This window comes from Amphibalanus amphitrite, unplaced genomic scaffold (assembly GCF_019059575.1).
Source record: "Amphibalanus amphitrite isolate SeventyFive unplaced genomic scaffold, NRLGWU_Aamphi_draft 000323F_arrow, whole genome shotgun sequence".
Taxonomy (NCBI): Eukaryota; Metazoa; Arthropoda; class Thecostraca; order Balanomorpha; family Balanidae; genus Amphibalanus; species Amphibalanus amphitrite.
The window spans coordinates 398,929-421,178 of NW_024881818.1; the positions used below are offsets into that span (position 1 = coordinate 398,929).

A 22,250-nucleotide genomic window follows, 5' to 3' on the forward strand; every position below is an offset into this window, starting at 1 on the left:
ATTTGTGCGGTGGGGAAGCGCAGCGCTGTGCTAACGGTCAAAAAGGTCACGAGGCGGGCAGCGTGACTACGAGCTGCTGAGGCGATGGGAGCGCATTTAAAGGAAACGATAAGAACTTTGTTTGGGCGGCGAGCCGGAGAGTGCGCTCTTGGTGCACACTAAGCAGCCGCAGCCGTTTGAGTGTTTAGTTTAGACCAGTCCAGACAGTGGTTGACCAACTGGGAGGTGTTGCTAGGCGCCAGCTACGATGGGACATAGTTTCAACACCATGTTTATGAGAGATGCAATGGAAAAGACGGCGCCGTCGCCAGTGACAAAGCGCCCCTTGCCATATGATATACACACAGAGGCGAAATGAGACTGGTCAGCCTGAATAACGTCTACCCAAACTGGGTTCAATTTGAATCCAAATAGGTTCCGGTACCCCAGCAATGAAAATGAAATGGAAAATGCGACGCAGGGACGGATTGATCGGGAGAAATTAATTGTGATCGGTTATATTTAATTCGGAATATGGATTACCACAGCCTACCTCGACCGTCCATGTATTTATCAATTGGATGGTCTCAAATATAACGCATCTTTTTAGCACAAATATTAGCATTTCATTCTCAGCGTTCAATATAAACATCGTTTTTCCCCAGTAGCGTCTGAATTTGTTCATCAAAGATTACCAATGGGTCACAAAATAAGCTTTAATTGATAAGCAGACATGGCGACACTGAGCTGCCCTCCAAAACCAGTGACAGCCTCACTGACCTGAGTGTATGTAATGTATATAAACTGAGCTTCTGCAAACTGTGATCACATATGCGCCGCTTCGTCCGAAGAGTACTTAAAACTGAGGGGCTCTTTGGGGTGGGTGGGCGTCGGGAAGGATTCCAGACTTCGGGGGGGGGGGGGGGGTCACTGCTGGGAGGCCCCACAAGGAGTGACCCTATGACCTTTACGTTCAAAGGTTGATGACCCAAGTTACGTGAATTGCGTCGGTAGCGCGAAATGACCTTGTGAAGTGAATATCAACACTACAAGTGGAGCGGAGAGGATCGTTCAAAACCATTACACAGTCGTGAAGCTTCGTCTACGGTACGGCGAAAAGATGTCAGACCTTAGATACATAAGCAAGCAAATCCATCTATAAAAACACACACACACCTATAGCTTTGAGCTTTATATTCTAATCCGATTGCGTGTTGACTTCTTTTGTATCTGTAAATTTGGTCACATTGAAATGTGCGAATGAGGCGATTCCTCGTATCGGGATCCGCCACTAGATAAGCCAAAAACGATCCACTCTCTGCCAAGAGCTGAGTACATTTCAAGTGAGTAATGAGTTTCGACATATTTGAGCAGAAAAAAATATGAGAACTGATTAAGTAAGAAAGAGTGCTTTACCAGACCAAAGATGCTTGACGAAATAGCGAGCATATTGACAATACTTTCAATTGAACATTCAACCAGCATATAATAACCGTATCGTTGACAGCTTTCATTGGTGTTAGGGCACCTATACGACAAACGGCAATCATCAAGGAATAATTTTAAGTTTCGCTCATTCAGTAAAAAGAAGACGGTATCCAGTATTCAATGCCCAATGGCCATAAGCATCCACAAATCCATCGACGGGGAAAAAATTGTGTAAAATCAAAATACTTCAAACTAGGGTGCAGTCGCATTCGCAATATCTGCTTTCCGGACGTGCGATACAATAATTATTTATCATCAGAAGGCTTTGGAACATCCGAGCCTGATTGGTTCTACATAGGACCTGCGATACCTATCACTTTCATATAAAGTAATTTATCCGATACAATATATTTGCACAATTTCTTGCACACCAATACAATGAGCCACTCGTCACACATGCATACGAATACACACCCAAAACACATAGGGACTATGACACGTCGGTGTGGTTCTCGTTGATTATAGTGACGACACTGACAATAGTATTCGTATCGGTCAATCTCACGGCCGCCCACCCACTGACAGGGGTAACAGGCCACAAACTTTCAGTTCTGTGTTACTGGACATACGGACACTGAGGGTGCAAACAGTCCGCGTGGGGGGAGCGTGTGTGCCGGTATAGATCAGTATGGCGCAATCACCAGCCACCAGCACAGAGCAGTCGCCGGACCCGTCCAGGGACGGTGTGGACAGCGACAGGGACACACAACGGACACGGAACAGCGACCCAGCCGACACCCACTCCACCAATCTCACTGGCATCACACGAAGCTCGGTATCGGACCGGAGCTGACAGGCTTAGAATCTCACCAGGGAGACTTTAAACCACGTCAAGTGCGAGCACACGGAACCATTCCACTCCGTAATACGGATCACGAATCACTCTCTAAACGAGGGATGCATAACCAAGGGTGAGGATGGCAGCCGCAAACAACGGAATGGGGATGGTGGGGGCCGCCAGCAGAGGGTAAACCCACCCGAGACACCGCCACCGTTCACCGGTGGTGTAACGGCACAGGGGTACCGACAAATTCAGCCACTAGGCCAGCTCCTGTACAGCGCTGGTGAGCGATCACACAGGACGGGGACGACGGAGTCGGTACGCCAGCAACTGAACACGAACAGTCGCACAGGTGTGCGCTGGCAGGTCGAGTGAACGGTGGCCGGTGAGGCCGCAGCTTAGCACGCTGAACAGGAACAGTCCCACATGTGTTTGATATTGACGGGAGTGAACGCCGAACGGTGACCGGTGAGGCCTCGGCTTTGCACACCGCTGGCACAAAAGTCAGCGGTGTATCACCAGACACGTAGTCCGACTAGACACCAGACACGACACCACTACCAGAGGGATAACGTATCATAAAACAGGCTGTCGTAGCTCCAATATTATCAAATATTCAGACAATTTCAACATAAATAGGGACACGCATTTGGTCAGTTGTATCTAACGGATGCCCAGTTCCTTAGGGATATGCAACCTAGGAATAATACGAATCACGAATGCATGGCATCACGATCAACGAGCGCCACGGATATCGTGCACATGTCGCCACTAGGAAATGTTCGTAATCAGAAGCCTAACTATGCTATCGCTAATCACAATTGTCGAATATTCGATTGCCGCCTTCCAGTTTTTCATCCCATGTCGAAAAAAAGAACGCAAGGTTCACACACGCTGGGATGTGTTTCATTCGCACCTCCTGTCGGCCGATGCTGACGCATTGTTCCTGTAAGTTTATCGATGGGGACGCGCATTCGGTAATTGCATGCCATGCACTGCATGGTTCTCATTCAGCTCAGCTTGTTGCCATGAACACTGAAAGGCGACCTAAATCGGCACTAGCGCCATAAGAACACTGCACGATGGAACCGGTGTTTCGCTCCACTTTTATCTCCAGACCATTCATCTAAAATCTCCAGCGTATTCTATTCACAAACTCTTCCTAAATGTCCTAAGCCGTCATCCATCTCACAGCTGTGTTCACCAACAACCAGCAGCGGCACGCGGCGGCCATTCACGGAACCTCAGCCTCACCCATCAGCCGCAGCAGGCGCCGGTGTCGCGCTCACTGAGCGGGCGCCGCCGCCGGCGCTGGACTCAGACTGAGTGTGAGCGTCACACCGCGCCGCAGGAGGGTGGCCACCAGGGCCGGGCAGCTGGGACTGGCCGCCTGCGTCTCGGCCATCCTCCGCAGCTCGTGGAACATGGTGCGCGAGTAGGGGTTGCGGTAAGACGAGTAGCGCAGCGACAGGAAGCGGTAGTAGACGAACGGAGTCAGCAGGCTGCCGCGACCACTGCCGAACGGAGCCGCCATCAGTGACCAGTGCCAGGTGGGTGGAGGAATAGTGTAAAGTGAGTGTCCGGTGGATGGAGACTGGGTAAAGTGACAGTGGCCACCGGTTGTAGACGGGTCTAGTGACAGTGTCTGACGGATGGAGAAAGAGCGTGAACTGACAGTGCCCGGTGGATGGACGAAGAGCGCGATGGCTGGTGACTGACGGGGTTGACAACAAGAGGCGATGGAAGGCAATGGAATGCGATGGAATACGATGGAAAAATATAGGCCCAATGGATGGACACAATCGGCAGTTGTGAGTCTAACCTTTTAAATAACCAGCAAACTCTGATAACAGCATGAGTAAGATAATAAGATTGATTTGTGCTCGTGACTGCTGACGTGTCACAACGTTTATAGGCGTTTGTCATTTGATACGTTAGGGGCATAAAATGCCGTTAGCATCAACGTTTTCAAAGTTTGCAATAAAGAAACTGTTTCTTTTATAAGGCCCATCTGGATAAATTTCCCTCACCGTTGCTGATTACACACGTCAGAACAGAAATACCGCAAAGCTTTTACGGCGCATCAGAAAACAACAATACAGTGGTATGTACTCACGTGAACAGCATGATGATGGTGTACGGCATGAGGATGATCTCGAAGAGCGCCACTGCGCGGAGGATGTTCTGCGACTGGAACTCGAGCGACATCAGGTAGCGCGAGAAAATCGAGTTGTTCTGGCCTGCCATCTGGGGGGAGAGAGAGCGGCAACCACAGAGGTTAGAGCTCGAGAAACAGCCACCGCAAGAAAGAAACGGACTCAAGCGAATCAATGAAAAAAAAACGGATACAATCAAAACGCATTTGTATTCTTGGAGGGATGCCAGCTGTTTCGAAAACTAGATACAAATGAATGAAGTGATACAGAGCAATTTTCATTTAAAATACATTTGACACAACTGCACATAGATTAGTGGATAGATAAGAAATTTATGAAACCCAAAATTCTCAAATCCGTTCACCCTTAAAAATTCCCGTCAATCGATGTGGTGCCAACGAGCGCAGCTGCTCGCAGACGGACATCCCCAGCATCGTAGTATCTTAGACCCCCCCGCCCTCCCCCGTCCACTCACGTCCAGCAGCCGGAGCGCGTAGCTGGCCGCGTGCAGCACAGCGAACAGGGTGGGCGGCACGAGCACCAGTGTGGTCGGCGAGCTGTACAGGAAGATCAGCGCAAAGAACAGGTAGTGGCACGCGTCCTCGGCCATCAGGGTGGCCAGGAACTGGCGGCTCAGCTGCAGCTGCGGCACGCGCTGGTGCAGGCGCAGCGCCGACGTCGCTACCGTGGCCACCAGACACTTGGAGAACGCGTTGGCTGCAGAGCTGGACGGGGCAGGGGCAGACGGCAGTAGTAGTTAGTCAGATAAACAGGTATAAAATGGTCGTATACATCGTTTGTTGGGAAACTCAAGGATCTCGTTTAGCGAATCTTATTTTCATCACTGCAAGGCAATAGCACAAAGTAACTGTCATACCATCATTTGACTAGTGCACAAAGACAAACAATAACATCCAGTAAACATTGGTCAACTCAATAGTCACTTACCCAAACAGGGGTATGACGAAACCAATGGCGAACAAGATCTGTGCCACTCGCGTGCAGAACAGCGCAAATGTGACCTTGTTGGCGCTAATATGCTCCCGGACCACGTCCACGCCAGTGGTGCGTGTCTGCTGTCCGCCCGCGGCCGCTCCGCCGCCGGCCTGACCTCCGTCCGCACCCCCGTCCATAGTGGCGCTGCAGCGGTGATGCCTGTCGATCGGCGAGACGTCAGTGGGAAACCTCTTGGGGCGGGTCGAAGTTGAAGATGCAAATAACTTAGGTGAGGTTTTATTTGCTTGATGGTTGCCACAGTAATACAGTTTCAGTTCAGTTCAGTTCATTTGAAAAAAAAATCCACTTCTCACGAGGCTAAGGTCGACAGTAAGACAACAGTAAGACCATGAAATGACAAGTGACCACTACACGGGTCACACATTTACACACATAAACAACAAACCATTTATAAGTGTACAGCTGAACACGGACGAAAAAAACTTTAAACGTCGCATACATAACCTAGCACAGACAGTCATATTACTTAATCGCTGTCGGCTCTATGCAGCTTTATGCGCTAAGCGGAAGTCGGCAGCAGCAGGGTCCAGGCGGTGCTCGTTTAGCAGTCTGATGCTCCTGTAGCACAGTCTACGCCGGCCAGACTCAGTGCGTATGCGAGGTAGCACGCGGTCACCGGTGTGGCACGTATCGTGCTGGTCAGTCTCAGCTGCACGTGGGCCGATGGTGTGATATAGGTGGGTTGGCCCCCCATACCAGATGACACGCCGCACAGCGCACATAGTGTGGAAATCAATGATCCGCTTGGCTGTAAACCAGCCCAGTTCCTTGATGGCATAAGAAATGTGATGTCGATGGGTGTACACGTTCATGTACAACGTGATGTCAATTTTACAACGCACTTCTTGAAATGCCTGTAAACGGTGAAAATTTGACATTTGACCTGACCTGTGACATCATCAGTTTGACCTAGGTCAATGAAATTGGGTCACAAGGTAGGGTAAAAGCATACAAGTCCGAGTGACTGTTAAAAGATAAGGTATTCTTACATTATTTGACATCCTGAATCCAAAAATTATACTTATGTCTTGCAAATAAAAGGAAAAACATAATCATACCTGACCTAACCTTACCTATTTACCTACAACCTACCAACTATGTAATACGAGAAGTAGTAGCCTTTGCTCATATTAATGTTCAAATAATGCACAAAATTGGATATATTAAAATAATACTGATATTTCGCCTTGCGGCATCATCAGAGTACACACATACAACTTTAGGTTTAACAAAATGCAAGAAAGAAAGAGACACGTGCGACTTTACCACGGGAACAAACGCCAGCCGATAGTCAAATCTTGTCCTATATAAGAACATTGGAAGAACCTATAACATACGTTGACTACATTTTATACATATGATAACAAATACATGTAACAGTACGGTAGAGCGAAGAACAAACACACAACAGCAATAGGAGACGATGTGCAGACTGCAGAGGCCAGAGACCTATACCACACACCATGTCGGTCAGACACCAGAGGGCTACCCTAGTAGAGGCCATGTATCTAACTGATTGTTCAGACTGGGACGCCTGTCCCGAATGGCCAGAGCCTCTGCTATCTTTCTGTCTGCTGCATCTTTGCACCGGCGTATGATGGAGACAGACAGCCGTGGCTCTGACACATTGGGGTGACACTGTTCCATATGATCACCGAATGGGGTCTGCCGAGTGCGATTCGCGCCGTCACGGAAATGCTCATCGAATCTATATCTGATACACCGTTTGGTTTCACCGATATAGACTTGCGGTGGTCCTCCCAAGTCAGCACATATGGTGCACGTGATTGTGTACACCACGTTCTTAGTGGTGCACCGACCCGTCAGACCATTGGTGCACGTGCGGCATGAACGCTTTCCAGCGCGGCATGGAGGTGGGTCTAACGCCGAGTGAACAAGGCGTCTTTGGATGGTGTTCTCGTTCTTCCAAGACGCCGTGAGACTCGGATTGACTGATTTTAGGGCAGCATCTACTCTCCTAGTCAGGGTGTCGTCTATGAAAGGAAGGGTAACGTATATCCTGTCTTTCTTCTGTGGTCGTTTTGTTGTCTTTTTAGGGTGTTTGTGCTGACGTATAGCTTGTCGAGCCACCCCGTCAAGCCAGCGGGGTGGGTAGCCGTTAGAGAGGAACAGTGCACGAATCATATCCATGCTGTGTTTGGCGCTGGTCTGATCTGAAGAGACTTTGAGTGCACGTAGAAACTGTGACTTCACTACTGCTTTTTTTCATCTTAAACGGCTGGGCGGAATCGTACGGGAGGATGATGGAGGCTGCTATCGGCTTTATGTAAAGTTGGGTGGTATACTGGCCATCCGGGCGCACGCTGATGATAGTGTCCAAAAATGGAATCTGTCCGCATTGTTCAGCTGTATCTGTCCGTTCGATGGTAAATTTGATAGTGGGATGGACTGTGTTCAGATACTCAAAATAGGACGTTAGGGAGTCTTCTCCGTGCGACCACACGCACAGACAGTCATCGATATAACGCATGTACATGTCCGGCTGGACACGATCCGATGACAGAAATATTTCCTCTAGGGCTCCCATGAAGATAATCGCTACTGACGGGGCTATGCGACTACCCATAGGCAGTCCCATGTACCCACCTCCCATGGACCCACCTCCATGCCGCGCTGGAAAGCGTTCATGCCGCACGTGCACCAATGGTCTGACGGGTCGGTGCACCACTAAGAACGTGGTGTACACAATCACGTGCACCATATGTGCTGACTTGGGAGGACCACCGCAAGTCTATATCGGTGAAACCAGGGGGGTACGCTCCGGCTGTTAAGCATTATGAAAAATGGTGACAGACGTTTGTGGAGGATTGTCGACGAACTCTTGTTCCGTGAGCAGTACTTACACGCTAGCGGAAAATTCACCAATCAGCGCTCGGCGGTACTCGACGCTGATTGGTCCGACGCTTGTGACGAAATTGCGGGGGACCGCAGTTATTCTCTATGGACCCGAATAGGCTTTTGGATTTCGGAGGGGTTTCTTTAAAATTATATGCTGTTTCGAGCTGTTTTCGAGTTGAAATATATTTCTTATGACTGTTACCTATATAATGGCACCATAAAATCATGATTTTGATAAATATTACCGATGAAATATCGGCCGAAAAGACATGCTGTCATGGTACGGACTGCCCTGCGGCTGATGTGGGGTCCCTAATGCCAGCGTATGGTAATAATGGGGTGACGAAGGTTTATTGGAGACTCTTAGAGCCCCATCAGCATTCAGCATAGGGTCATCAGAGGCCGGGAACGTCCATCAGGGGTCTGAGTAGGCCTGTCATAGGGGCATACATGACACATCATGGCCCATGGGTCAATGTAGATCCATGGGGCCGTTGAAGGGCCAGCATTGTTCAGCGTGGGCTCGCAATTACCTCTGATGGGCATATGCCGTGCCCCGATGGACTAACGCTGGCCCCTGATGAACCATCACCAGCCCCTGATAGGTCTACAAAGCCCACTGCTGGGTCTAAATTGGTCACTGATATGCCCAAATGGGCCACTGAGAAACCCGTACAACATCCCCTGACTGCACCTGCTGGACCAGTGCCGTCCTCTCATGGGCCCACCACAGCTCTTGAATGACCTTTTCAAGTCCCTTGAAGTGCCTTTATTGGCCTAAATGGCCCCTGATTGGCTTATGTGGTCCCTATTGGTCCTATATGGCCCCCATGAGCCCTCAACGTCCCTAGACGGCCTTACATTATATGTCACTGGGCCCTGTTGGGTCAGCACCGGCCCCTGATAGGCTTGCACTGGACCCACCGGGCCTATACCGACCCATGAAGGGCCTATGTCGAGCCCTCATGGGCCTCCGATGACCACACGCCGGCATGTGTGGCCCCATCAGCAGTGGTCCGTCTATCCCATGTACTTACGGTCTTTTTGGTCGATGTGACACCGGTAGTATATAGAAATGTTATGATTAAATGTCGTTATTACACAGTCAAAAGTCACAGAAAGAATATCCAAGCTCAAAAATGGCCTCAAACCCAACAAAAACTGGTACAAATCCCCTTCAAAAGCCGTAAGTCTATTAAACGCCATAGGGGAATAGCTGCAGTCCCCCGCAATTTCGTCACGAGCATCGGGCCAATCAGCGTTGAGTATTGCCGAACGCCGATTGGTCGATTTCCGCTAGCCTGTAAATGCTGCTTGCGGATATAGTTTTGAACAAAAGAGGGTCGCGGCTACTAATTATCGCTTGTCACCACTTTTTCGTCGGGAGCGTTCTACCTGGTTTATATAGCCTTGGGTGAAACCAAACGGTGTATCAGATATAGATTCGATGAGCATTTCCGTGACGGCGCGAATCGCACTCGGCAGACCCCATTCGGTGATCATATGGAACAGTGTCACCCCAATGTGTCAGAGCCACGGCTGTCTGTCTCCATCATACGCCGGTGCAAAGATGCAGCAGACAGAAAGATAGCAGAGGCTCTGGCCATTCGGGACAGGCGTCCCAGTCTGAACAATCAGTTAGATACATGGCCTCTACTAGGGTAGCCCTCTGGTGTCTGACCGACATGGTGTGTGGTATAGGTCTCTGGCCTCTGCAGTCTGCACATCGTCTCCTATTGCTGTTGTGTGTTTGTTCTTCGCTCTACCGTACTGTTACATGTATTTGTTATCATATGTATAAAATGTAGTCAACGTATGTTATAGGTTCTTCCAATGTTCTTATATAGGACAAGATTTGACTATCGGCTGGCGTTTGTTCCCGTGGTAAAGTCGCACGTGTCTCTTTCTTTCTTGCATTTTGTTAAACCTAAAGTTGTATGTGTGTACTCTGATGATGCCGCAAGGCGAAATATCAGTATTATTTTAATATATCCAATTTTGTGCATTATTTGAACATTAATATGAGCAAAGGCTACTACTTCTCGTATTACATAGTATATATAACGATGCTCATCACAGCCATCCATTTCATTTACAACCTACCAACCTACAACCTACAAACCTACAACCTAAAACCTACAAACCTACCAACCTAAAACTAAAACCTACAAACCTGAACCTACAACGTAACCTAACCTAAAACCTAAAATTTTTGCTGTTACATTTTTGTATCAACAGCGTCACAATTGTCCACTCGGACCTAATATATACTAATACCCAAGGTAGGTAGTTCCCTGTTGGGGCTATCCAACACCATTTGCCGCTTGTCGCTATATTGCATGGTTCAGTAGGCGGAACTATGGTCATGAGTACCCAAATATAGGAACGTTCCCATTTTTGGGAACGGAGTTCCCAAATATGGGAACGGGCGTTCCCATTTATGAGAACGGAAGGCAATTTTTCGGCCGTTCGCCCACTAAAACTCAAAAGTGCATCACGTCTCAAAAAAGTGCACGCTGATTTAAGTATCTACTAAATCTCCATAAAGTTATCTTTAATCTGACCGTGGAACAAGGAAATTGACCGTGGAATGATATTTTTAATGATTTTTTAAAAATGACAGAATGGTGGAAATATGGGTTATACGACATTTAACATGCAATTTTAAGGAAAATGAAGCATTTTTTACATTTTGAGGTCAAGTATAATAATTTTCGCCTGGTTATGAAATTTCATTCTAGCGACACCAGATGCTGACATATGCAAGCGAACACGCGGACAGTCCCGAGGTAATATTGTTGACTTTTGGTGTCGGGGCGATCGACCGCGTGGAACGTCAGTGATTTTACCGAACTACTGTTGTAAACTCAGTTTCAGTGGTTTAAAATCATTCAGCTGTATTTTATCAGCCCTGAAAGACATATTTTATTTGGATGCTAGCTGTTTAGCGTTGTTTTATAAGCAGCGTCATGAGCGTGGTTTTTGTCTTCGGCGTTTCTAAGCATGATCGTTTGGGGGGAATTTCTCTGATATAGGTCGCTCTGTGTGGCTTATTTATAATTTTTATGCTGATTTCGATCATACCTCGTGCCCATCCTACCAGGCCTTTTGCCACTTACACTCATTAAGAAAGGAAAAAACTAGATTTTCATTGGGACTAGGTGTTTTGAGGGTGTAACATATTCAGCGTTCCCATTTTTGGATACTTCTTGTGCTCGTCAACTCTCGGTGATTAGCAGACAGGTGCTTGACATGTCTCCACCCTCGGCGCGGACGGTGGATATAGGTATGGAAGACCTTGTTGAACATCGCTGAGCGTTGTGGATTACGTAATCCTGCAGAGGGGGGCGTGCCCGCTGCGAGATCGACGGGAATAAAAGCGCAGAAGACCGGGCGAAACATGCAACGGTCTTGCCGGAAAGGTCATCTGATGATTGTTGCGTTAACAATAATTTGCGGCGTTGGACGTGATGCTTGTTAATGAAAAGAGCCCCTGAAAGGCGTCGGTGAAATCGTTCCCAATTTTGGGTACGCCGTTCCCATAATAAGGAACGCTTGCAGCGCCAGTGTACGAGAGCGTTCCCAAATTTGGGCTCGCGGCCCGGGTGATGGACTGCTTTAGAAATAGGGGAACGATTTGAAACTACGATGGGCCTTACAATATCAAACTCTTTCCCATCAATATTGAGACAACTATCAGGTGGTTCACGATCGTTTTATATTTTTTGGACGTCATTTAACAGTTCTTTTTCTTGTTTTAAATAATGCCTACATGGCGTTCCCATATTTGGGTTTATCGTTCCCAAACATGGGAACGAAAATGCGTTCCCGAAAATGGGTACGCTTGACCATAGTTCCGCCTACTGGGTTCTTGAGATCTTAGGGGGGACAAATTGCCCCCCAGCAGGGCGCGTTACTCATCAGACCCCAACGGGGCGCGGATTAAAATAAATACTGCTTCAGCATGAGTTGACACTTAAGCCCCAAACCACCCATTCATGCATTCTGAAAATGGCCAACTTGGCCAGCTTACCAACTTACCCCAATATGTCCCTAATGAGTAAACGAGCAGATTAGGCACTATGGACGACAAATAACTTGGATGTCTCTTCAGCTATCTGCTACAAGGAACTTCTTAAAAACAGACAAATATCCGCAACTATTCACTGTGAGATCTCCGGGAATCTGAAAACAATAAACTAAACGCCGTGTGCCCAGAAATATATGTTCAACCTGTTCAATCGGTCTATCAGCGACATCAACACGTGTATTGTCGCCATTGGAAGGACCGCACTAGAAAAGACAAAGGAAGTCCCAGAACTGAAATAATTAAGCAAAAAATAATAAATCTACAGCTCATCACTGCTCAGAGTTAAGAGCAGCTTGAAGAAAACGCTCTTTGAAATGCAAAATACAGCAAAATCTGCCACTTTATGAAATTATTACATCAGACCCAGCGACCAATAGCGACTGTCGACGTAGAGAGCATATTTCCAGAAGAACACGTCTGTTGCTGTCACATTTGCGTCACAAATTGCCCCCTGCATCATCCCTGCATCATGCAGACATTTTTTTTCCACTGATAAATCACAGCTAAATAAAAAACGACGAGTGACAAGTTTACTACACGCTTATATTGACCCATTTCGCTGCAAGATGGGTGTGATACCTAGTCTTTATCTCTTGAATATTTGATAAACTGAATAATTTATTTAAAATCTTTTAGCAGTCATTACTCAGTCCATAGCCTACACTAGCATGTATATTTGACATTTTACGACCATCATACGATCAGGCGTTATCGATAAACATGCCTATATTTTCTACACTGTAAAAACAAGCATGATTGGGTGGCATGTGCTTTCCCTCATGGTGCCTAACTTTTACGTAATTCAATACCTACATCTTGCATTCAACTATTTTTTGCACAATCAAAATGCTTTCCTGATCAACGATCACCATCATGGTGAGCCGCGTATTTACAAATTGCAACCGAGCTCCGCCGTGGGGTAAGGTGGGCAGGGGTTTTCGCACTACGGCTGCGGTTGAACTACCGTCTGTGGTAGAAACTTCAGGACGATGGCGCGTTTCATACGAAATCTGGCGCAATGTTTGTTTGCTTCTGTACTTGTACTGTTATTTGCTGTGAATTCTTGAAGTGGGAGTGTTTCAATAACAATTTATGGATTATTTGAGTTTCTTTATATAAACATAATACTGATATGATCAATTACTTAGTTTGGGAATTGATACACATTTTGTAGAGATTTGTCTGGCAAATGGTGTAACAAACCTCAAGCCTATCATGATCTGAAGCTGTTATAGGTAACATCAAAATTGCTTCAATGTTACCTTGTACCTTGTTGGAAAGACTGGAGCATGTTTCAAGATGATGCGTAAAAATTCAAGATTTGTGCGAAAGCTTGTGACTGAAGAACGAAAACAGTTTGATATGATGGCTCAATCAAACGTGGAAATGGACGACAAAAGTAGAGTTTCAACATTCCAGCATGTGAGAATAACTTCAGAAATTCATAGTTCTTGTAGTATTGCATTCTTCTTATGTACAGTTAATAGGTTTTGTTAGGGTATTTCAAATTCATTGTGTCAGTTGTGAGTTGAGACATAGATGGATTGCGGAAAGTTTTTTAGAATCATTGTATGGTACCTAGCTAGGTACCTACTTGTTCGGTAAAAAGGTATGTGTTGAATGCCATGAGAAGGTTTTTTATGATTTAATATATGGTCGTTGTTGTACCTACAAAAATGCAAGCTTACTAGCAACTAGTTTCTGAATCAAATTGAAAGTACCTATTTGCCATGAATGTAAATATGTACCTGCAAAGTATGTCAATAAATTTGTGTGATGTTGACCAGAGAGTTTTATCATCTGGGCATTTATGTCGCTTCCTACATTAGGTGTTAAGCATAGTAATTACGGATGAACTTTGTGCCAATATCTTCAATGCACATTGCACAATGTATTAGCATGTCTACAACCCTCACTGATCCTGCTATAGCTATAGGCATTTGGCACCAGCTTGACCAAGGGCATGAACTTCACAGTTGCACAACCTTTTGTTTTGTCATGTACCACCAGTCATTTTTTTGTGCACCAGTCACTTTTTTGTGCACATAGCAGTGCACACAACAATGTGCAGAGGGCCTACACTAAAACAACATGATTAGTGTGCACTATGCACAGCATTGTACCCTGATTATTTGAATATTTTGACCACTCAACAGTCAACAGTCAGGAGATAATTATTTAATATCACATTTATTATACATCACTTGTCAAACAATAGCATGATGACACACATTTTGACAAGCATTCATGGTAGTATTCCAATAAGTTGGACAGTCACCTCCCTGGGCGTCATTTTTCCGGGAAGGTACCTCTGCAGTGTTGTGGTAGGCTAGGTTGAATTGGGTTAAGTTAGGCGAAGTAAGGTGGTTAGGACCAGGTCAGACCGTAAGGCCTGGTCAGGTTGATTTTAATCTTTCATTCTAATTTGACATAGATACCTATTCCCTATGTTTTTGCTCCAGCCTGAATTTCATTAGGTAATGAGTTAGTTTTGCTTTGTTTTTATCTGTCTTGTTTTGTGTTTTTGTCCCTTATATTTTGCCCCATAGGCAAGGGTGGATCTTTTCCAGGAAAGGTGGTGGAGCATGATTGGAGGCGCTCAACCAGACGGCATAGGAGGGCACGATTTCTGAACGCGCACTGATGCCTGATTCAAGCCACGCTGTCTTCATGCGGGGCGGCGCGCTACTTAAAAGTCCCTAAAAGAACGGGAAATGATGCCGATAGAACCTTCAATCATTCTGGGCTAACGCTTATGACTTGGAAAAAGTCGCGATCCCAATTCAATCGAAAACCTGTGGGCTCTTGTTCAGCAGGAGGTGTATGAAGAGCCACCCGCCATAAGCACTGCTCAACCGCAGGCACAGGTTTAGACGGCGTTGGTCCGCATCAAAGCCAGTGTGCTGGAGAATTCATTGGCTGAAATGCTCCAGAACGTTCACCACTGTGTTTTTATGAAAGGTGGCTACAAGCTCAGTTAAAAGAAAAAGTACCAGATTGTTTTGCTTTTTAATTACAGCGGGAAGAAAGGTGTCCGGATAATTTCGTTACACCCCCTGTAATGTTCAAATCCTCCTCCTATAATTGGGACAACACAAGAGCCCGTTGGAGGGAGGCCTGAATAAAAAAATAGTTGCTAAATTCGAAATCAGCTCCAAAAACTAGCCTAGAAACATGTAAAACTCGAAAAAGGAACCGAGGTCATCAAAGGTCATTGAGCTGACCTGACCTTCAGGTGACCTTGACACCCACCCTAATGCATGGGACCAGCATCATATCACATGTTTCAACGCTTGAAACCACGTGAAGACTGCAACCGCGCGGCTAATGCGATCCGACATACGCCGAATCGCGATTCGGGCCAAACATGGTCTCGAGAAATAGGTCACAGGTCAAAGGTCATTTAGGTCAGGGTCATGAAATTTTCAGGGTAGGTGTAAAATTGATAAAATCGGGGGCATTGAAATTTTCGTCGCGATCGGACGGTTTTTACACGAGTTACTCACGAAAAACCGATAAAGCGCACCCAAAAAGGCAGAAATATGCACAAGCGATATCCTATACTGCAAAAAAGTGCATCATTTTTTTAACGTCGCCGACAAATTGTAATTACCCTAAGCTCAGGCAGATGTATGGTAGAAAATGCCCCAAGTGAAATACACTACGGCGGAAATAAAATACCCTACGGCGGAGCTCGGTTGCAATTTGTAAATACGCTGGTGAGCCCGCTCCACGGTCGTCAAGTTAGATGTAAGTGAATCCTAATCTATAATCTAAGATTCGGAATCAGGTGAGCCCCTACGATTTGGACCAAACTTGGTCAGTGGATAGTACGTAACGTCCTGATTACGATGCACCCAAAATCTAAGCTCGGCCCGCCATATTTACGAAGTTACGGATGTTTGAATTTCAAGGTCATTCGGGAGAGCCCCTGCGATTTCCGTCAAAATTTGTGTACGGACACTCTGGATGCTCCTCATTACGAATATCACAAAATTTAAGCTCGGCCCGCCATATTTACGAAGTTACGGAGGTTTGAATTTCAAGGTCATTTGGGTGAGCCCCTACGATTTCCGTCAAAATTTGTGTACGGACACTCCAGACGCTCCTCATTACGAATATCGCAAAATTTAAGCTCGGCCCGCCATATTTACGAAGTTACGGAGTTACAAAGTTACGGAATTTCAAGGTCATTGGGAGAGCCCCTCCGATTTTCGTCGAAATTTGTATGCGGACACAGTACATGCTCCTCATTACGAATATCGTAAAAGCTAAGCTCGGCCCGCACTATTTCAAAAGTTAGAGATGTTTGAATTTCAGTGAGTTTCAAACGTCAGTAACTTTTGAAATAGTGCGGGCCGAGCTTAGCTTTTACGATATTCGTAATGAGGAGCATGTACTGTGTCCGCATACAAATTTTGACGAAAATCGGAGGGGCTCTCCCAATGACCTTGAAATTCCGTAACTTTGTGACTCCGTAACTTCGTAAATATGGCGGGCCGAGCTTAAATTTTGCGATATTCGTAATGAGGAGCGTCTGGAGTGTCCGTACACAAATTTTGACGGAAATCGTAGGGGCTCACCCAAATGACCTTGAAATTCAAACCTCCGTAACTTCGTAAATATGGCGGGCCGAGCTTAAATTTTGTGATATTCGTAATGAGGAGCATCTAGAGTGTCCGTACACAAATTTTGACGGAAATCGTAGGGGCTCTCCCGAATGACCTTGAAATTCAAACATCCGTAACTTCGTAAATATGGCGGGCCGAGCTTAGATTTTGGGTGCATCGTAATCAGGACGTTACGTACTATCCACTGACCAAGTTTGGTCCAAATCGTAGGGGCTCACCTGATTCCGAATCTTAGATTATAGATTAGGATTCACTTACATCTAACTTGACGACCGTGCCCGCTCCAAGATTGGGTTGGGTGGTCGAAGTAGTCAGACCGTTACCAAAATCAGGACGGGAGGAGGGCATATAACTAATACGGTGTCGGTTACGGTCGGTTGGACGGAAGAGCTGATCACAGCTCATCCCTAATGGATCATGTGCGCATTGCCCTGCCCCTCTGGCATTTCCGGCCCTATTTCGTAACATGAACAAAAACTGAAGGCAAAGTGAGGCGTGGGCAGAAAAAAAAAACAACATCCTACGCACTCGGAGTAAGTAGACATAGCGCGCACCGTGTGGCGTTCCACCCCGCAGCCAGCCGGTGAGAGTACGGCCGCGCCGGGCCGGCGCCGAGCGGCCGTGCCGGTGTCATACCCGGCTAGGGTGAACGGGTCGCTCCTGCCACCGCCACGGGAAATGGCCAGTTGCGCGGCAGGCCGCCGCCGTCCGGTGCCGGTGCGGGGTTCAGGGCACTCGGGGGAGGGTCACAGACAGCCAGGGATTGTCCGTGAGAGAGGCGGCAGACGGACGACTGGCGAGACAGTGCAGCCGGTGCTGATAGACGGCACGGCGCGCCCGGCCGGTGGACAGGTGTCAGCAGTGCCAGCGAGACAGTGTCATCCGTGTGGTGTGAGGGAGAGCGGGGTAGGTCGGTGGCTGGACACTCGCTCGACAATTGGACTCGGACCGTCCCGATCAGCAGCAAACAGGAAAACCAGACACGGTGAGCTCGTCAACAGTCATTCGCTCGGGCCGCCACGTTGTTCGGCTTTCACTTTACTCAATGAAGGTACGATGCCGGCGCAAATAAGCGCATGTAAGTGAGTTAGAGAGGAAAGAATGTCAAACGGACGAAGGAGTATAGGTACAGGTACATTTTGCGACTCAATGAAGACACGTTGCATCACTAAATATACCTACAGATTGCGGTGACTGCTTGCTTTTGTTATGCATGGGTAACAACTGTGTTTTTATTTGTTAACGCAGTGGCATCATGTCTAAAAGAGCCTTTCCTGACGGACTTTTTGGAGCATGCAATACTCAATTAATCATCTTGCAGTTAACTGTTTTGCCGCTGCTATGCATAGCACCACTACCTGAATGATAGGTACAGGTCTTCCCCGCTCCGTCTGGCTAGCGAAAGTAGTAAACCTACTACCGGCTACCAGTAGGCTGTTACGAAATCGCGCCTGTGTCGAGAGTGAAATGCTCACAGCCGCCCCCGCGGTCCCTCGGCCGGTGCCGCCGCCTCCCGATCGTGTGCGGCTGGTTTTCCATAGAATGGGGCCACGGGCAATGGATTATTGGTAATGGGTAATGTACCGAACGATGTGATGTGCAGCCAGCAGCATTGCATAATGCATTTCATATTAGAACGGCGACGGTGATGTTTGAAAAGGTCTTTCACATCAGGGTGGATATAATGCAACGAAATGGCTCATTTCTGTTAAAAATATCGTACATGCAGGCATGCGAACTATTTTGTATTAATTCGAATGTACCGTACGATGATTAAGTGTATTGTATGCAAGCACTTAAAAAAAAAAACATTCGAATGCAGTGCAATGTGGATGCTGGTTGCAGGCTGCAGGTAGGTACAGCTCCGATTCACAAATCACGTGCATCCGGCCGTCAGGCTTCTAGCCGCTGCGAGAGCCGCGACAAACGTCACGTTCACATGGGTATAACCCTCGGCACCCGGCCGCACCTGACTTTCTGGCCGCTGAGGCCTAAGCTTTCCACGAAAAACGACGGAGCGTTCCAACGTAGCATATATCCCTCTCAACCACCGCTCTCCTATCGCCATGCAGGTGGTCTCCCCGTGATCACAATGCACAAGCCGAAGAGCCATTTATGCCCGACCAGCCAGCATTCCGTGGACTCCGAGCGAAGCCGTGATCGCCCAGCCCACCTGTAGCCGACCGCCCGGTGATCTCTGGACTGTGCGGTCGGGTGACAGCTCTCGCTACACCTGACGCGCGCTCAAGGACTCCTGAGAAGGTCACGAGGACGGCGCGCAAACAGGCACGGGCTGGGGCAGAGCCTACCCGCTCAGTGCCGCTCGCGTCCGGTCCGCCTCTACAGGTATACACCGGTCGACCCCGACCAGCCAGCTGTGTTTGTGTGCAGCGTGCGGGCTGCGGTCGGGGTACACTAGCTGCGGTGGCTCAGTGGTTCAGCATAGTTGGTCAGATGTGAGCACTGTGACTGTCAGTTGTGAGCACTGTGACCGTTACCTGTGTGAGAGGTGTGAGAGCTGCCTGTGGACGTGTCAGCGGAAACGGAGACGTGGGAGGTAGACTAGAGAGACAGAACAGTCGCATTGGTAAACAAACGACCGAGTCGACTTCTCTACCTCGTTTCCTTTGTTGTCCACAGCACTTTATTTGCTTAGACTATCCAACCTTTCAATCGATTGATCGACGCGACGATGGAGCATCCACATTCCATAGTACTAGTTCGTCCACGACCACATCTGTTTGGTTAATCCACTATAAAGTCAGTGTGCCTACCATGCATACTGGGTGGAACTTTGTGCCGAGCTGGGGGTGCCCGGGCGCAATAAATCCACCGCCACCCTAGCGGTGACCTTGACCTCCGCTGTCTGTTGCGGCTCCAAAGCCAAGCCGGCGTGGAATTGGGAGAGCTAGGGTACCCCCAGCTCGGCACAAACTTCCAAGTTCCACCTATGGGCCAGTAGGCATGGTAAGTCGCTTCTGATTTCCCACGGTTGGCCCCCACGCACCGTAAAAGGGGCGGGGCGGCGGACACGGCCCGTCCCTGTCCGCATTTCCTCCATGTCTCCTAATCCCTGCCGCGGTGAGGAGGGGGTGTTTGAAGCCTCCGTAATTTTTAAGACACACCGTAACCTTATATTCGTTCGCAAATGTTCGAAATTTTCAAGTCTGAGTAGGTACTAAGTTGAGGTCAGCCCACCAGGCGACGTTTAGCGACTCCACGCCGGGAATAGTTTAAACGCTCATTCCAGCTACATCACATATTAGGAAGTGACCGAACGCATAAAACGTAGGTATAATTTTAGATTATCTAATACCATAGATAACATGAACTACCTGGATTGGACACTCGTTTTTGGCGCCAAAAATAAGAGGCCACTTTGGCCTCTTATTTTTAAAGGCGGCCTGTAACACTTTTGAGAGGCTGATATCTCAGCAACCACTGGGCCGATTAGCCTGCGGTCTTTTTTGTTCGGTAGCCCCATCCCTTCTGCCCCATAATTGACTTCTCATGATGCGTCTAGGTGACTGCCGTAGCACGTGCCACGTGAAAAGTCAGGGGTGTTCACTGTTCAGGGTATTTTGCATAAGTAGCGCTTTTGCGAGGCTTATATCTCAGCAACCACTTGACCGATGTACATGCGGTAATTTTTGTAGGGTAGCTTCATTCATTTTACCAAGTATTGGACTATTCCCGATGCATGTGGGTGACCCCTTATGCACGTGCCACGTGCAATACGAAGAAGTGTCAGTTTTGTAACAATTGCAATATCTCGGTAACTACTCGGCCGATTGCGCTGAAACTTGGCATACAAATACGCACCCACCGGGCAATGTATATCCATGTGCCAGAGATGGGGTGCTGCTGCACGTGCGCACGTGCAGGGCAGGGGTCGTTTCCAGATCTCGAGAACGGCTGGACCGATGGCGTTCAAATTTGGTACACGGTTAGGGACCAGTTAGAAGGGTGCCGTGCACAAGTCAGTTGGGACCCATATTGCACGTGCGCACGTGCAGGGTGCCGCTTCCAGATCTCGAGAACGGCTGGACCGATGGCGCTCAAATTTGGTACACGGTTAGGGACCAGTTAGAAGGGTGCCGTGCACAAGGCAGCTGGGACCCATACTGCACGTGCGCACGTGCAGGGTGCCGCTTCCAGATCTCGAGAACGGCTGGACCGATGGCGCTCAAATTTGGTACACGGTTAGGGACCAGTTAGAAGGGTGCCGTGCACAAGGCAGTTGGGACCCATATTGCACGTGCGCACGTGCAGGGTGCTGCTTCCAGATCTCGACAACGGCTGGACCGATGGCGCTCAAATTTGGTACACGGTTAGGGACCAGTTAGAAGGGTGCCGAGCACAAGGCAGTTGTGACCCATATTGCACGTGCGCACGTGCAAGGTGCCGCTTTCACATCTCAAGAACGACTGGACCGATTGCACTCATATTTGGCACATCGCTATAGACCGGTTAGTAGGGTGCCGTGCACCGAGAAAGTTGTGGCTCTGCGCGTGCTCACGCGCACGTGCACACCCCTCCGTCATATCACGGGAACGGACTGACCGATTGCAATGAAATTTGGTGTGTGGCTGGATGCTGACCGTGTATGAGTTTTTCTCAGTCGACGAAGGTGAGGTAATGCACGTGCGCACGTGCACATCCCATAGTTCCAGCTAAAAATGGGACACGCCGCCTTCAATATAAAGCTGGTGTGCGATTGAAGGATAACAAAGTGTCGTGACTGTGTGCCTCAGAAGGGTGTGAATATGCACGTGCCACGTGCACACCTCATAATAACGGCTTAACCCTCGCGGGCCCGGGGGGGCGTTTTTCGCCCCCCCCCCTGGCAAATATTTGCGATAGCTCCCGAACGCTTAGGGATAGGAAGGCGAAACTTTCAGTACCTTTTCTCCCATCAATTTGACATCTTCTGAGGTAAAAAATTTGGACCTAGCCCCCTTGATGACGTCACAAGGTCCATTTTTCTAGACCCCTGCACGGCAAACTTCGGCGTCACAGACGCAAACTTCAAATAGCTGCTAAAAATAGAGTTTTAGAGATAAAGACAAATTACGAGCACGGTTGTGTAGCGTTTGACCTAGAGAAAAATAGCAAAAATAGTTTTGGTGACCTGAGGTGAGAGGTCAGGTCAACGACCCCGAAATGTGGTTTTAGTTTTTCGCAAATAACTTCGACAAAAATGGTCCTAGAGCTACGGCAGTGGTACCATCGCATTCGCCTTGTCAAGC

The 22,250-nt window shown here is 47.9% G+C and overlaps 1 protein-coding gene across 1 annotated transcript; it reads right to left on the reverse strand.

Annotated features, from left to right (window-relative positions):
- Window positions 1-1,799: 1,799 nt before the first annotated feature.
- On the reverse strand, window positions 1,800-12,579 carry LOC122388454 (transmembrane protein 33-like). The gene is made up of 5 exons (XM_043379540.1): window positions 12,322-12,579; window positions 5,353-5,559; window positions 4,880-5,129; window positions 4,365-4,495; window positions 1,800-3,762 (listed from the first exon to the last, which is right to left on the reverse strand). The coding sequence occupies exons 2-5, from the start codon at window positions 5,535-5,537 to the stop codon at window positions 3,534-3,536; spliced, it is 795 nt and encodes a 264-aa protein (XP_043235475.1). The 5' UTR covers window positions 5,538-5,559; window positions 12,322-12,579; the 3' UTR covers window positions 1,800-3,533.
- Window positions 12,580-22,250: the final 9,671 nt, after the last annotated feature.

What these genes read in the sequence shown, in the direction of transcription:
- LOC122388454 (XM_043379540.1), bottom strand. Translation starts at nt 5,537, where the DNA reads ATGGACGGGGGTGCGGACGGAGGTCAGGCCGGCGGCGGAGCGGCCGCG. An exon ending in TTCGTCATACCCCTGTTTGG is followed by an intron (nt 5,130 to 5,352) that starts GTAAGTGACTAT and finishes TGCCCCGTCCAG; the next exon opens with CTCTGCAGCCAACGCGTTCT. An exon ending in ACGCGCTCCGGCTGCTGGAC is followed by an intron (nt 4,496 to 4,879) that starts GTGAGTGGACGG and finishes CTCTCCCCCCAG; the next exon opens with ATGGCAGGCCAGAACAACTC.